We start from the raw sequence: 16,578 nt of genomic DNA, 5'->3' as shown, positions 1-16,578 counted from the left end.
TGGATAAATATTGTCCAGGACGCCAGGGAGAACTCACCCTGCTCTTCTTCGAAATAGTGCCATGGGATCTTTTCACCTGAGAGGGCAGATGGGGCCTCGGTTTAACGTCTCATCCGAAAGATGCTAATATAAGGAGAATGTTATTCCCACTGGTTCCTTCCTTAGTTCTGTGCATTATGAAAATATACAATGGTTACAAGTGCACACTAATCAGGATTTAGTTCTGCAGCATCAAATAGTCAATTCCCCAACAACATCCCAGTTAAAGTTAGTAACAGCAGATGGTCCAAGCATGAAGATTGATGGAGTTGTTTGTTAATCACCTAAGACTGCCGAGCCTACAGCAACAACTATTTTACTTAATTTTCCTGAACACGCTATGACTGCAGGTAGTTAGAGAATACAAATTAATTTTGGACTCACACATGCATGAAAGACATACAGTAGGGGATAAATTATGGTCTGTTCTAAAAGTCAGCGAGACGTTATAGAATGTAAGTGACAAAGTCACCAACAGATTATCACCTTGCTCGCAAGCTGCTGTAAGAATTTTTTTTTTTGATTTCAGTGTTTTCGTATTCAGGAAACATTCAGTTTGGAGGCTGCATACTGTTTTGTTAAAAGAGAAGGAAGCATTGGGGGAGTACTTTCAATGCAAAAGTACAACTCAATGTATTTAGGTAAACCAAAATTGTTACAAAGATCCCACCTTACAGGAGAAATTAGGAATTTAATTGTATGTAGTTGTGCTTTAACAGTATTAACGTCCATCATGGAATTGTTTTTTGGGGAATTAAATATACATTTTGCATTATTACACAAAATTGCATTTTGGAATGTGAATTAATTGCAGACATAAGTAAAAATTTAACAATTAAACCAATAATTAAGGGGCAGCAACAGCATTGCTCAATTTTTTTTGCATCATTGTGAAACCTATAGAACATCTTAAACCAGGTTTAATGCTTCCTTTCTGTAAAAGAATGACTTTTTCAGCCAACTGACAAAGCCCATCACCTTGCTCAGGAGCCTCCAAATCAAACTATTGAAAGTCTGTTTGCCTGATATAGAATGCGCACTCTCTCCCCATCGGAATATTGTGGATGATTGCATTGACATCATGGCCTTGACTGAAACTTGGCTCACAGGTGATGACACCTTCCCCCTTACTAATGCCTCCCCGCCTGGCTGTACCTTCCACTAACTGTCCTGCCCAGCCCGCCGTGGTGATGGTGTGGCCTTTATCACCAAATCTCGCTTTGGTCTGTCCTCCTACTCCTCTGGCACCTTCTCCTCCTTTGAGCATCTCATCTTGTTCCACCCCTCTCTCCTCTCCTTTAAAATCCTCGTTCTCTACCGCCCGTCCAAGTACCACGCCAAGTTTCTCACCGAGATATCTTCACTACTTTCTTCCCTCAGGCTCTGCACTGAGCGACTTCTCATCCTCGGCAATTTCAACCTCCATTTCAACTCACCTTACCCCCTCTACTCTGAGTTCACCATTCTTTTAGAGTCTTAGAATCATAGAAAGTTACAGCACAGAAGGAGGTATTTGGCTTAACCCCACTTTCCAACAATTGGTCTGTAGCCCCTGTAGGTTACGGCACTGCCCCTGTAGGTTACGGCACTTCAGGTGCATATCCAAGTACTTTTTAAATGAGTTGACTGTTTCTGCCTCTACCGCACTTTCAGGCAGTGAGTTCCAGACCCCCACCACACTCTGGGTGAAAAAATTTCTCCTCAGCTCCCCTCTAATCCTTCTACCAATTACTTTAAATCTACACCCCCTGGTTATTGACCTCTCTACTAAGGGAAATAGCTCCTCCCTATCCACTGTATCTAGTCCCGTCATAATTTTATATACCTCAATTAAATCTCCGTTCACCCTCCATTGTTCCAAAGAAAACAACCCCAGCCTATCCAATCTTTTCTCATAGCTAAAATTCTCCAGCCCTGGCAACATCCTCGTAAATCTCCTCTGTACTCTATCTAGTGCTATCACATCTTTCCTGTAATGTGGTGACCAGAACTGTATACAGCACTCAAGCTGTGGCCTAACCATTGTTTTATATAGTTCTAGCATAACCTCCCTGCTTTTATATTCTGTGCCTCGGCTAATAAAGGAAAGTATCCCGTAAGCCTTTTTAACCACCATATCTACTTGTCCTGCTACTTTCAGGGATCTGTGGACATGCACTCCCATTTATTGTGTACTCCCTTGCCTTGTTTGCCCTCCCCAAATGCATTACCTCACACTTCTCTGGATTGAATTCCATTTGCCACTTTTCTGCCCATCTGACCAGTCCACTGATATCTTCCTTCAGTCTACAGCTTTCCTCCTCACTATCAACCACCACGGCCAATTTTTGTATCAATTGCAAACTTCTTGATCATGTCCCCACATTCAAGTCCAAATCATTAATATATACCACAAAAAGCAAGGGACCCAGTACTGAGCCTTGTGGAACCCCACTGGAAACAGCCTTCCAGTCACAAAGACACCCGTCAACTATTATTCTTTGCTTCCTGCCACTGGGCCAATTTTGGATCCAACTTGCCACTTTCCCTTGGACCCCATGGACTTTTACTTTTTTGACCAGTCTGCCACGTGGGATCTTGTCAAAAGCCTGGTAAAATCCATATACACTACATCAAACGGGTTATCCTCATCAACCCTCCTTGTCACCTCCTCAAAAAATTCAATCAAGTTAGTCAGATACAACCTTCCCTTAACAAACCCATGCTGACTGTCCTTGATTAACCCGTGCCTTTCTAAATGATGATTTATGCGTCCCTCAGAATCGATTCTAATAATTTGCCCTGTCCTCCTTTAAGCTCTCCCTCCATATAAACTCTCCTACCCATATTCACTGCCTCCCCTTCGACCTCGCCGTCTTACATGGCCTCTCTGTTCCCAAACTCGCATTCACCAATAAGGGCCTCTTTGATTAGTGCCTTGTTTCCCTCACCACTCACATCTCCCTTCCGGCTTCCAATGCCACTTCCTTCTGCATCTACCCCTGAAAAAAACTCTCCCTCAAATCACTTACAACGCACTTTTGGCCCTCCATTCACCACGATGCTTCTGCAGCTACTGATCTGCTCAATCACATGCTCACCTCCACCTTTGATGCCCTTGTCCCCAATTAAATCCTTACTCTCACCTTGGTCATTCCCCTTGGAACAGCCCCCATCTTCACTCCCTTAAGTCCAATGGATGCAGATTTGAATGTTTATGGTGCACAACTGGTTTAGTCATTCGTCGCAAGATTTGGCCGGAGCTCATCAAGCACGGTCAGGCCCTACTCTCCCCTGCCAAAACTGTTCCCTACTCCAGGATCATCCTGGAATGCAAAGATAACCCCCAGCTTCTTTTCTTCACTGCTAACCATCTCTTTAAACCCCTCTCCCTTCACCTTCAAAAACTAGTGTGAGAAGCTCAGACTTCTTCGTCACTAAGATTGAGACCATGCATTCAGCTGCCTCTGCCGCATCTCTCCCTTCCCCTTGCCTACCAATCCAAGCTTCCCCCAAGGTTCCCCCCTGCCCTAGCCCTGAATTCGCATCTTGCTCTAGTTTCTCTCCTTTCTCCCCTCATGTCCTCTCAGAGTTCATCTTGTACATGAGGCCCACCTCCTGTTCGCTCGTCCCTATTCCTACTAAACTGCTGACCACCCAACTTCCCTTCCTGGCCTTCATACTAGCTATTGTAAACAATTTTACAACACCAAGTTATAGTCCAACGATTTTATTTTTAATCCCACAAGCTTTCGGGGGCTTTCCCCTTCCTCAGGCTTCCACACCGCCTGAGGAAGGGGAAAGCCCCCGAAAGCTTGTGGGATTAAAAATAAAATCGTTGGACTATAACTTGGTGTTGTAAAATTGTTTACAATTGTTAACCCCAGTCCATCACCGGCATCTCCACATCATTCATACTAGCTGATACTGTAAATAGTTCCCTCTCCTCAGGTACTGTCCACTCTCTTTCAAAACTGCGGTCATCACCACCTCCTCAAAAAAACCACCCTTAACCCCACTGTCCTTCCAAACTACTGCCCCATTTCCAACCTCCCATTCCTCTACAAAGTCCTTGAATGTGCTGTAGCCTCCCAAATCTGCGTCCATCTTTTCCGCAATTCCATGTTTGAACCTTTCCAATCAGGTTTCCGCCCCTGCCACAGCACTGAAATGGCCCTGTAAGAATTGTTTAAATCTTACTTGTCCACTCAGTCTCGATTAAATGAAGTAGTTCGGGCCACTGAACTCGAAAGAGATAGTTTTTATTGACCTACTTAAACATAAATGCTACTACCAACTATAAGCAATGCTTAACATAAAGTGCTGCTAACAATTACAAGCAATAACATAAGACTCTACTTCTAAATTATAAGCAATAATCGAAACATATAACATAAGACATAGGTTTTAAACAGTACCAGCTCAATAACTGTGCACAGGACGAGATGTTGATCAGTCTTTCTCCTGTCAGCACCGACATCACGAATTGCCTTGAGAGTTCTCTCTAAGTGAACTCTCTGGCTGTCCTTATATTGGGTTTTCATAAGTCTTGCACAATCCCCACCCCCCCTTCATCCTCTTCAGTGCACATGTGCGACTGTCGTTCTTAGTATAGAGATGTTGTTCCTAATTCTTATCTTGGACATTCCATGATCTCACCCACCAGACAATGGATGCTTCATTACACACAAGGCTGCCTTAAAGCAAACGTTGAAGCTGATAACACATCCTTTTTCCCATGAAAGCTACAAGTCTGCATTTTTCAAAAGCATTGCTTGCAGCTTTTATTCATAAACACACCCATGAGCCCTCGGTTAGCCTATTTCTCAAAGCATGCTGGATAAATGTATTGGATTCCTGTCTCAAAGGCCCTAATTAAAGTCACGAATGACATCATCTGTGACTGTGACCATGGTATGCTGTCCCTCCTCATCCTTCTCAACCTTTCTGGAGCCTTTGACACGTTTGACCACATCATTCTCCTCCAACGTCTCTCCTCTGTTGCCCAGCTGGGTCTGACTGCCCTTGCTTGTTCCACTCTTACCTATCCAGTCGTAGCCGGAAACCACCTGCAATGGCTTATCTTCCTGCTCCTGCACCATTACTTCTGGAGTCCCCCAAGGATCTATCCTTGGCCCCCTCCCATTTCTCATCTACATGCTGCCCCTCAGTGACGTCATCCAAGGACACAACCTCAGATTCCACATATATGCTGACAACACCCAACCCCTCCTCACCATCACCTCTCACAACTGCTCCACTGCCTCTGTGCTGTCACATTGCTTGTCCAACATCCTGAATGAGCCACAATTTCCTCCAGTTAAACATTGGGAAGACCGAAGCTATTGTCTTCAGCCCCTGCCACAAACTCCGTTCCTTAGCCACCGATTTCATCCCCCTACCTGGCCATTGCCTCAGGCTGAACCGGGCTATTCTCCTTGGTGTCCTAATTGACCCTGAGCTGAGTTCCAACCCCATATCCTCTCCATCACCAAGACGTCTACTTCCACCTCTGTAATATCGCCCGTCTTAGCCCCTGCCTCAGCTCATCTTCTGCTGAAAACATCATCCATGCTTTTGTTACATCCAGACTTGACTATTCCAATGTTCTCCTGGCCGGCCTCCCATCTCCCACCCTCTATAAACTTAAGCTCAACCAAAACTCTACTGCCCATATCCTAAGTCACACCAATACCCATCACCCCTGTGCTTGTTGACCTACATTGGTTCCTGACCTATCAGCGCCTTGATTTTAAAATTCTCATCCTTGTGTTCAAAATCCTCTGTGGTCTTGTCCATCCCTATCGTTGTAACCTCATCCAACTCGCAACCCTCTAAGAACTCTGCATTCCTCTAACACTGGCCTCATGCATCCCTCATTTCCTTCGCCCCACCATTGGCGGCTGTGCCTTCAGCCGTATAGGCCCTAAACTATTGGAATTCTCTCCCGAAACCTATCTGCCTCTCCACTGCTCTCTCCTCCTTTAAGATGCTTCTTAAAATCTACCTGTTTGACCAAGCTTTTGGTCACCTGACCTAATATCTCCTTCTTTGACCCGGTGTCAGCATTTGTTTGATTACACTCCTGTGCAGCGCGTTGGGATGTTTTACTGCATTAAAGTACTGTCCCCAAAGCGCTGCCCCGTTTTTCTGGCAATCGCTTATAGTGGGCAAATCGCGTTAGCACTGTAAATGGTTGGGACACTACAGCAGGTTGTCCACAATTTTTATGCATGATTTGCCATTAGGTAAGCCAACTCCCACTTTTTTTTTCTGATCACACCTCTGAGAAGTGCCTTGGGACTTTTTCCTATGTATGTCTGTTGTTGTTATGAGGACCTAGTGGATTAAAATGCAGCACTTTTGCCAGAACACTTAACAGCCCACAGGGCCGCCCAGCTTCCACAATGTTTTTATTCATAAACTTGATTTGAAATGGTAAATTTTCTTCATAAAAGATGAACTCATCAATTTTTTTTCAATTTATTAAACAATCAAAAAACCTTAAGCCACACATTGTTTATTTTTACTGAAAAGAAAAGATCATCAGATAATTTCACTACAGTTTATATATATCTGTAGGTTAATTGAACACTACCTGCGATAGACGTTTGGGAGGAGCCATCACTCCAGGATCAGCCTCAGAGGGGAAAGGCACATTAGGTACCGTGGCATTTTGGCTGCTCCGACAATTCTACCAAGTTGGCCATTAGAAGATTCAAATGAGTACGAGTGAATTCTGAGCTGCACGGAGGAAGATGTAGATGGTGCACTAGCGTACTTGACTAATGAGGGAGAGCAAAACTCAACATCATTGTGTTTGGCCTCAGATTTACCATGGGATAGAAGAGTACAACAAAAACGCCTAGTTTAAGGAAGGCGGACTTTGGGGAATTGAGGAATCCGTTAATGGGGATGGACTGGAATAGATTGTTAGAGAAACAAAACTTGGAGGAGAAGTGGTATATTTTTAAATGCAAAATGCAAGAATCACTATCAGTTTATTCCACTGGGTTAAAAAAAATATGAACAAGGGTAAATAAAGCAGGTAATACAAGAAACATAGGCAAAACAAGAATGTTCCTCAAATATAGTTCCTCAGATTCAGTGGTATAAAGAATAAGGTAAAGACTGTTAAAAACTGGTTAGACTGGCAAAAATAAATTATGAGATTATGACTGCAGGGAACATAAAACTATATAAAAGGCTTCTGTAAATATATCTAGAATAAACAGAGAAATAGTAGGGCTTTTGAAAGACACAGGTGGGGATATGGTTTGGGCAATTGGGACATGGCAGATATCCTAAACAAATTCTTTGTAGTGTGTTGACGGAAGAAACCGCTGACTGTGAGTGAGGGTTGATTTTTCTGGGAAATGAGGAGGGAATTTTAAGGACAATGATAATTACTGATAAGGAAGTGACAAAGATTGAAGACACTAAAAGGGGGTAAGGCTGTATGGCCTACACACAAGGGTACTTAAGGAAATGGCCCAGATAATTGGTCACATTGTGGGGGAGCCTTTGTGGAATCATTAGAATCAGGAGTTGTACCAAAGAACTGGAGAGAAAGGAACATTACATCTTTTTTTTAAAAAGTGCAAAAGGCCTGTCCAGGAAAGTACAGGCCAGTGTGCCTGACATTTGTCATGAGTAAAATATAAGGGGCAATCCTGAAGAAGGGTATTGTGAAATACATGGAGAAGTATGAAGTAATCAGAGCAAGTTAGCATGACCTTATTTGGGCTGGGGAGATTATGCTTGACAAACCTGTTTGAGGAGGCATCAAAACTTACGGATAAAGGTAACTCCACGGACAAGACATTATTTAACTGGACTTCAGCAAGGCATTTGATACAGTTTAACTAGTTTACGCAGAAAGTGGTGAATATTTGGAATGAAATGCCTGGAGAGGCTGATAACATCAGTAATTTTAAGAGGAAGTTGGACAGGCATTCAGCAAGAAAATTATTTGAGGGATATAGTTAGTGAACTGTGTATTCTCTTTTGATAATTTTTGAGCCAGAGATAGGCCAAAATAGTCTTTTCTGGTCTGCACATTCCTGTGTTTCTAACTTGCTTGGCTAACTATCCAGACAACTTGCACATTATGATACAAAGATGAAATGTACCCATGCAGTGGGTTGAAACCAATTCTCACAAAATCAAAATTGTTTTTTTGTGTCCTGAGTCACTGAGGCACTCCCTAACTCAAGGGGGTTGGAGCTTAAAGAGAGCAACTCTTGATCCATATGGGCAAATAGACACTCATTCTAAATCAAACAAGGATAAGTTCTTCCTTTTACAATAAGTCCCAGTTGCAACTTGTAGAGGAGGGATCGTTCTCTGGGTTTCTCTTTTGTCAGCTGTATTTTGTCCCTCAGACATTGGGTGACATCCCTTTGAGCATTCATCCATCCTCTATCTTGTCTTCTTCTTCTTCCTTGTCTTCTTGCTAAGATATGATGAAAGCGTGTTCCTCAGAGGCAGCATTCATGGTTTGGAGATGGAGATGAATCACCTGTGTAGCAATCAAACAATAATTTAGGAAAATATATGTGATTTGGAATTCAGCACCACCCAAGGAGTTTTCTTTTCTCTAAAGATCACTGTATAAGATACTGAAACTCTCTGAACTCTCCAAACCTTCCTGTCTTTCCTTTTTAATCATTGATTTAACTAAAATAAGCTACATATATGATTTAATGAAGTACTGTGTTTCACTTTGTGTCTGTTAGCTCCAGTAGAAATTACATCCCCCATGTGACGAAAGGTCAAGTGCTCTGGTTAAGATATTTAATGTTTTGTTGGCAGTTAATTAAGATGCAAAAAAAACGACGCAGAAGGTTAGACACCGACCTTTTACCTCGGAATCTGAGTTAAAATCCAATTGAGCTGAGGCTGATGGGATGAAACCGCCCTGTTAGGCGTGAGTCCAATATGAAATGAGCTTGAGCAATTCTAACGCAGTTCCTAATCGGTATGGGTCTACAGTGCTAAAATGCAAATCTCACTAGAGACACCACAGGAGGGTTGGCATAGGAAATGGAAAAATGTCAGACTGATGCAGTAGGGGCTCTTCTGAGATTTGGCACTGATTAACATTTATTCTTCATCCAACTTTGGACATTTTGTTTCCCTCTAACATGGAGTGCTTAATGCTGATGCTGAGTGCCTGTAAATCTAAATCTGTTAATGGTCAAAAAACTGACAAAAAGTAAGTAAAAAAAGCATTTAATAGTCTTAACTGCCATTGTCACTGCTCCATAGGAGATCCACCATTTTGGGTTTCAAATGTGAAACGACGTCAGTGTGTGGCACATGTGTGATTGTCATCCTTCTTAGTTCTGCATCCAAAACTGGAAGCATTAGTACTGCCATGATTTGAATTCTAAGTGCTTTCCTTTGTGTCTTGCTCTGAATTCTGATAACCAACTTGAAAAATTATTATATAAACAGAAAGGTCTTCGACCTGAAACGTTAACTCTGTTTCTTTCTCCACAGATGCTGCCTGACTTGCTGAGCTTCTCCAGCATTTTCTGTTTTTATTTCAGATTTCCAGCATCTGCAGTATTTTGCTTTTGAAAAATGATTAACTCATATTTAGAACATAAGGACTGTGGGATACTAAGATACAAAAGCTTTTAATTTGAGCTAGAGTGCATTTACACTGAATTGAGATATTCCTCTCTGAGGAATCCAATTTTCCTACTTGCAGCATTGTTAGCCTTGGCTCAGCAGTAACACTCTTACCTGTGAGTTAGAAGGTGATGGGTTAATGCCAAAAGATTGTGCATATAATTTGATGACTATACTGTGAAGCGCTTTGGGATCATAGAATCATAGAATGATACAACACCGATGGAGGCCATTTGGCCCATTGTGCCTGCGCCGGCTCTTTGAAAGAGCTATCCAATTAGTCCCATTCTCCGGAAAGGGGCTATATAAATGCAAGTTCTTTCTTTCTTCATGCTATCAGAATATTTCTATAGAGTGTATCTACATGCTTATGATGAGATGTTTGATCATAGACTGCATAGGCCTACTTCCGTGTACCTTTTTTATTCATTCATGGAATGTGGGCGTCGCTGGCGAGGCCGGCATTTATTGCCCATCCCTAATTGCCCTTGAGAAGGTGGTGGTGAGCCGCCTTCTTGAACCGCTGCAGTCCGTGGGGTGAAGGTTCTCCCACAGTGCTGTTAGGAATGCAGTTCCAGGATTTTGACCCAGCAACGATGAAGGAACAGCAATATATTTCCAAGTTGGGACGGTGTGTGACTTGGAGGGGAACGTGCAGGTGTTGTTGTTCCCATGTGCCTGCTGCCCTTGTCCTTATAGGTGATAGAGGTCGCGGGTTTGGGACGTGCTGTCGAAGAAGCCTTGGCGAGTTGCTGCAGTGCATCCTGTGGATGGTACACACTGCAGCCACAGTGCGCCGGTGGTGAAGGGAGTGAATGTTTCGGGTGGTGGATGGGGTGCCAATCAAGCGGGTTGCTTTGTCCTGGATGGTGTTGAGCTTCTTGAGTGTTGTTGGAGCTGCACTCATCCAGGCAAGTGGAGAGTATTCCATCACACTCCTGACTTGTGCCTTGTAGATGGTGGAAAGGCTTTGGGGAGTCAGAAGGTGAGTCACTCGCCGCAGAATACCCAACCTCTGACTGCTCTTGTAGCCACAGTATTTATGTGGCTGGTCCAGTTAAGTTTCTGGTCAATGGTGACCCCCAGGATGATGATGGTGGGGGATTCGGTGATGGTAATACCATTGAATGTCAAGGGGAGGTGGTTAGACTCTCTCTTGTTGGAGATGGTCATTGCCTGGCACTTGTCTGGCGCGAATGTTACTTGCCACTTATCAGCCCAAGCCTGGATGTTGTCCAGGTCTTGCTGCATGCTGGCGCGGACTGCTTCATTTTATGAGGGGTTACAAATGGAACTGAACACTGCAATCATCAGCGAACATCCCCATTTCTGACCTTATGATGGAGGGAAGGTCATTGATGAAGCAGCTGAAGATGGTTGGGCCTAGGACACTGCCCTGAGGAACTCCTGCAGCAATGTCCTGGGGCTGAGATGATTGGCCTCCAACAACCACTACCATCTTCCTCCGTGCTAGGTATGGCTTCAGCAACTAGAGAGTTTTCCCCCTGATTCCCATTGACTTCAATTTTACTAGGGCTCCGTGGTGCCACACTCGGTCAAATGCTGCCTTGATGTCAAGGGCAGATGCTCTCATCTCACCTCTGGAATTCAGCTCTTTTATCCATGTTTGGACCAAGGCTGTAATGAGGTCTGGAGCCGAGTGGTCCTGGCGGAATCTAAACTGAGCATCGGTGAGCAGGTTATTGGTGAGTAAGTGCCGTTTGATAGCACTGTCGACGACACCTTCCATCACTTTGCTGATGGTTGAGAGTAGACTGATGGTACCTACACTCCTAGCAGGGAACTCCACTCAGACTATGAGTACTGCTTCTCCACTGGGAACATAACATTGTGGATTCAGTCAGTTACATATTTTCTTGCATATTTTATGCATTGTTGTATATACAGCTTATACTTAGAATCATGGAATGGTTACAGCACGGAAGGAGGCCATTCGGCCCTTCGAGCCTGTGCCGGCTCTTTGTAAGAGCAATCCAATTAGTCCCATTCCCCCCCTCCTTTTCCTGTAGCCGTGCAAATTTTTTTCCCTTCAATTATTCATCCAGTTCCATTTTGAAAGCCACGATTGAATCTACTTCCACCACTTTCAGGCAGCACATTCCAGATCATAACTACTCGCTGCGTAAAAAAGTTCTTCCTCATGTCGCCTTTGGTTCTTTTGCCAATCACCTTAAATTTGTGATTCTCGACCCTTCTGCCAGTGGGAACAGTTTCTCTTTGTTTACTTTATCTAAACCCTTCATGATTTTGAACACTTCTATCAAATCTCCTTTCAACCCTCTCTGCTCTGAGGAGAACAACCCCAGCTTCTCCAGTCTATCCACGTAGCTGAAGTCCCTCATTCCTAGAATCATTCTAGTAAACCTTTTCTGCACCTTCTCTAAGGCCTTCACATCCTTCCTAAAGTGTGGTGCCTTTCTCATTATATCACTGAAGAAATTACTGTGTGGATTATTAATGTATTAATGCTAAGGTCATGATTTTCAAATCACTAAAGAGACTCAGATTTTCCTAATTTTTCATTAAAATAAATAGTCCCCAATTTTTCAAAAACTATTTTTATGTTTTTTTCACCTTCGCAGCTATGCTTACCCATTTTTAATTTTCTGTACAGACCTTAATTCTATCCAAGTTGTAGCGGCTAAGATTTCTTCCTTTCCGTAAAGGCTCTGCATTCTTTCCAGTTGTACTGGAGATAATGGGCCTGGAATTCCACCCTTTGGCTGGGCACATGTCAGGCATTGCTGCCAGAAAATAGGGCAGAACCTGATTCCACCAGAATTCCACCTCATGGACAGGAGGTGAGGAAGTTCCGCTAGCCACTCCCTCCACACCAAGATATTGATAGATTAGGTGAATGGGCAAAACTGTGGCAAATGGAATTCAATGTAAAAGGATAGAACAGGGTACTTTCTAAATGGCAAAAAGTTCAAAACAGTGGATGTCCAAAGGGACTTCGGGGTTCAGGTACATAGATCATTGAAGTGTCATGAACAGGTGCAGAAAATAATCAATAAGGCTAATGGAATGCTGGCCTTTATATCTAGAGGACTAGAGTTCAAGGGGGCAGAAGTTATGCTGCAGCTACACAAAACCCTGCTTAGACCGCACCTGGATTACTGTGAGCAGTTCTGGGTACCGCACCTTCGGAAGGACATATTGGCCTTGGAGGGAGTGCAGCGTAGGTTTACTAGAATGATACCCGGACTTCAAGGGTTAAGTTACGAGGAGGGATTACACATATTGGGGTTGTATTCTCTAGAGTTTCGAAGGTTAAGGGGTGATCTGATCGAAGTTTATAAGATATTAAGGGGAACAGATAGGGTGGATAGAGAGAAATTATTTCCGCTGGTTGGGGATTCTAGGAGTCGGGGGCACAGTCTAAAAATTAGGGCCAGACCTTTCAGGAGCGAGTTTAGAAAACATTTCCACACACAAAGGGTGGTAGAAGTTTGGAACGAACTCTCTTCCGCAAACGGCAATTGATACTAGCTCAATTGCTAAATTTAAATGTGAGATAGATAGCTTTTTGGCAACCAAAGGTATTAAGGGATATGGGCCAAAGGCATATGGAGTTAGATCACAGATCAGCCATGATCTTATCAAATGGTGGTGCAGGCACAAGGGGCTGAATGGCCTACTCAGGTTCCTATGTTCCTAAGAAGGCCTGGCTGAGGAAGATCCTGGGCTTGACAGTTGCACCCAGTACATCTCTTAACTGGCCTAGTAATGGCACCAGAATGCTGAAGGAAACAGATAATCGACCTTTGGTGCAGGGCGGGGGGGGGGGGGGGGTGGTGGCGGTGGCTAGGAATAAATTACCTGGTAGGGATGGCCTGACACCTTCTTTGGAGTCATAGAGTTGGGGCTGCTTTGTGAAGCCCTCCGTAGGCCACGTCTGCTGCATTGGAGTATCAGGAAATTGCTCCAACATTCCGGGTCTCAAGAAGGGTGGGCATTGGTGATTGTGCCTTTACGATCACAATCCAGCCACCAAAAATCGTGTTAATGGCCCTGTCCCTGCAATTTAGGACAGGGTCAGCGGCCTTCACATTGGGAAGCTATGGGTTCAGCTCCACATCGAAATTTTAGAGTACTTAATTTTGGAAATTCCTGTCACAGCTCCTTCTGCAGTTATAACTGGTATTGCGGGCAAGTGTAGACATTTTTAAAATGAGAAATGCCATAAAGAACAGTTCACATTTGGGTTTTCTATGCATTTTGAAATGGAATATAGTGTCCCACCTACTGATTTTAATATATGATAGCTATGATTTGTCCTTCTAGAGTGTTCTTTGCTTCCTCTAAGAATTTGTTCTTATTTCATGCATTTACAATACAGAGTTAAAAACTGCATGCTTGGTATCGAAATCCCTACAGCCAACCAAAAATTATAATCTTCTATTAGTTCCGGATCCTTCATTTGATACTTGCAGCATTTTTAGACTCTGCTTGGAAATGTCTTGAGGGAATTTTAAAAATGTTATAATATGTTATATTGTGCTCCTGGTTTAATTTTATCTTCAAGCTTCATCACCCATCACAAGGTTTCCGTTTTGGGACTGTTCGAGAAAGCAGTGCAGAGGATTATGTGAAGAAGAGTTTTCCAGAGATGAATGAATACATGAGAAGGTATAATGTGCCAACAACACCAGATGGTGTACAATGCTTGAAGTAAGTACTGTTTCCTATTCGCACATTATCAAACTCCTTTATGTCCTCATACCAGGCAATGATGTTATGCTGCCTCAGTTTCTCTCCTGACATGCTAAGTAGTGATCCTATTCTGTTGTATGAAGCTTTCTGTATCACCAGTACAGTGAATCTCTGCTCAGTGAGTATTATGTTTGCCTGCTGTCTCTCCACTTGAGTTACTTTTTTAAACCCGTTACAAGCATACATGCTTCAGTTAAGTTGCAAATCTGCTATGAGTGACAATTTTTTGCCTAATTACAATTTATTTTGTTGCTGGGTTTATGTTTTGGGACTCCCAGCGAAGTTGAGTCAGTGTGGCTAATCTAGCCAGAAAATACAGTGTGCTACACACCATTGTCCTGGGCCACCTCATTTCCATAATCAGTCGTAGCTCTCAGTATTGCTTTAGCCTGTGCAGGGAGCTTAGTCTATTTGGGCAAGCTGGGAGGTTAGAAGTGTGCTGTGGATTTAAAGATGAAGTGGCTGCATAAGGGGGCAAAAATTCACACAGCCTTTTCACAAAGCATTTCAACCCATTTGCCAAGGCTGAAGGGGGAAGAGGAGTGAAGGCAGATATGAAGTGAAAGTAAAACCAATGTGCAGGCATGATATGGAATTCGGGTGCAAGTGAAGGAGCAGCACAGTACCTGACCCCCTTTTTTCATGACTGGTGAAGTGGACATTATGTTGCATGTGGGAAGGAATGCCTTCTTTGGCATTCTAGAGTGCCCTTCCCAGATGACAACAGTGCAGCATGCCTACAATAAACCTCAGGTAAAAAAGTAAGAGTTGAAGTGACTTTTGAGCTACTGGCAGTTGTAGATCAGTTTGAGACAAGACAGCCAATACAATGGCAGCAATAATTTTAATGATCAAATACAACTAGTTACGCACAGTAACAAGGCAGTAAGTACAAAAGATGGCAAACACACACCCATGTCTTAAAACTGTCTACTCCTGTTCTGCCCTTCCCCCTTAACGCAGTTCTTTATCTACCCCAACTCCATGTGGTATCCACATGACCATGACATCATCCACCCTTAGCCAATAAATGACACTGTAGCCCGTTTAACCCATATAAGGACATGCTTCCATTTTGTTCTTCCCTGACTCTTTTCAGTAGTTTTCCAGTAGAACACAATTTAAAACAAAGTGCAGTAAGACCGTTTAGGATTACACTGTACTGGGCCTGTGGTTCAGCTCAGCTGCAAGCCAGATTACAACATGCAGAACAACTCCTGCACTGTCTCCATTGTGAATCAGATTCCACCCACCAAAGAGTTTCTTAGATAAATCCAGGTAGGTGTGTGTCTGCCTATGCTTGTGGGTGGGTAGGTTAGAGCAGGTGGACAGAGTTAACTTCTGATCTAACCCAACCTGCGTGGCATCTCTCTGTTGCTTCCTTTCTTCCTCTAGAGAACATGAATATAGAAGGGTTCCCATTCAGGAAACCCATACTCCAACTTTCTGAGCAAACAAATGGCAGTGCGAAAAGTCATGACACAAAACCTTTCCAGTAACTCAGTTCCCCCCTTCAAAAAAAATGCTTCAAAAACAGCCCAAAGAAAAACCCCACTTCGAAAATAGCCTAATGTACTCGAATTACTTTCACATCAAACACAGCAACCTACCAAACCTGGGTGAAATTTAGAAAGAGTGCATTTCTGCTGTGACTAATGGAAAATTGCTTTGATGTCCAACCCCATTAACATATTACTGTGAAGCACTCGCCTGCTTTTGGTGGGATTGTGCAGCTGAAGGTAAAACTGTGGTTATGGGCACTTTCCCCAAAAATGGGAAAGATTGTCAGAAGACAATCAGAAATGGAACCGAGGGCCGATTTTATTTTTTTTTGGTACCCCTCCACAAAGCCTGAGACTTGGAGATAAATTGTAGCACTCCCATCATGGTCTGGCTGAGATCAGTTAACTCAGTACAGACCAGTGTTCAGACCTGAGACTTAGTACCACATGGTGGGGCACTAGTGGGATGAAGATTGGAGGAAAGAGAAACAGTGCCCGTTGCAATGTTCGGCCGGAAACAGGCAGGGACCTTGTAAATGTTTCTAAATAGGGTTCAACGGACGTCGTTAGGACCCTCAACACCATTTTTGTGGCAATCAGTGGCGCTGTCGCTGTTTCCTCAACCCACCCACAAACCTTGGTGGTACAGTTTGGGAGGTGGCCATTTAAAGAGACAGGGAAA

General features: G+C 43.4%; 1 protein-coding gene across 1 annotated transcript in view; it reads left to right on the top strand.

The window, feature by feature from the left end:
* Positions 1 to 16,578, top strand: part of grin3a (glutamate receptor, ionotropic, N-methyl-D-aspartate 3A) — a 158,597-nt gene that overhangs the window by 107,472 nt on the left and 34,547 nt on the right. Inside the window, exon 4 of the mRNA XM_067982280.1 lies at positions 14,207 to 14,352. Coding sequence (XP_067838381.1) covers positions 14,207 to 14,352 — 146 coding nt within the window. The remainder of the gene's footprint in view (positions 1 to 14,206; positions 14,353 to 16,578) is intronic.

Source organism: Heptranchias perlo, chromosome 4 (assembly GCF_035084215.1).
Source record: "Heptranchias perlo isolate sHepPer1 chromosome 4, sHepPer1.hap1, whole genome shotgun sequence".
NCBI classification, from domain to species: Eukaryota; Metazoa; Chordata; class Chondrichthyes; order Hexanchiformes; family Hexanchidae; genus Heptranchias; species Heptranchias perlo.
This window is presented reverse-complemented; position numbering and strand designations above follow the sequence as displayed.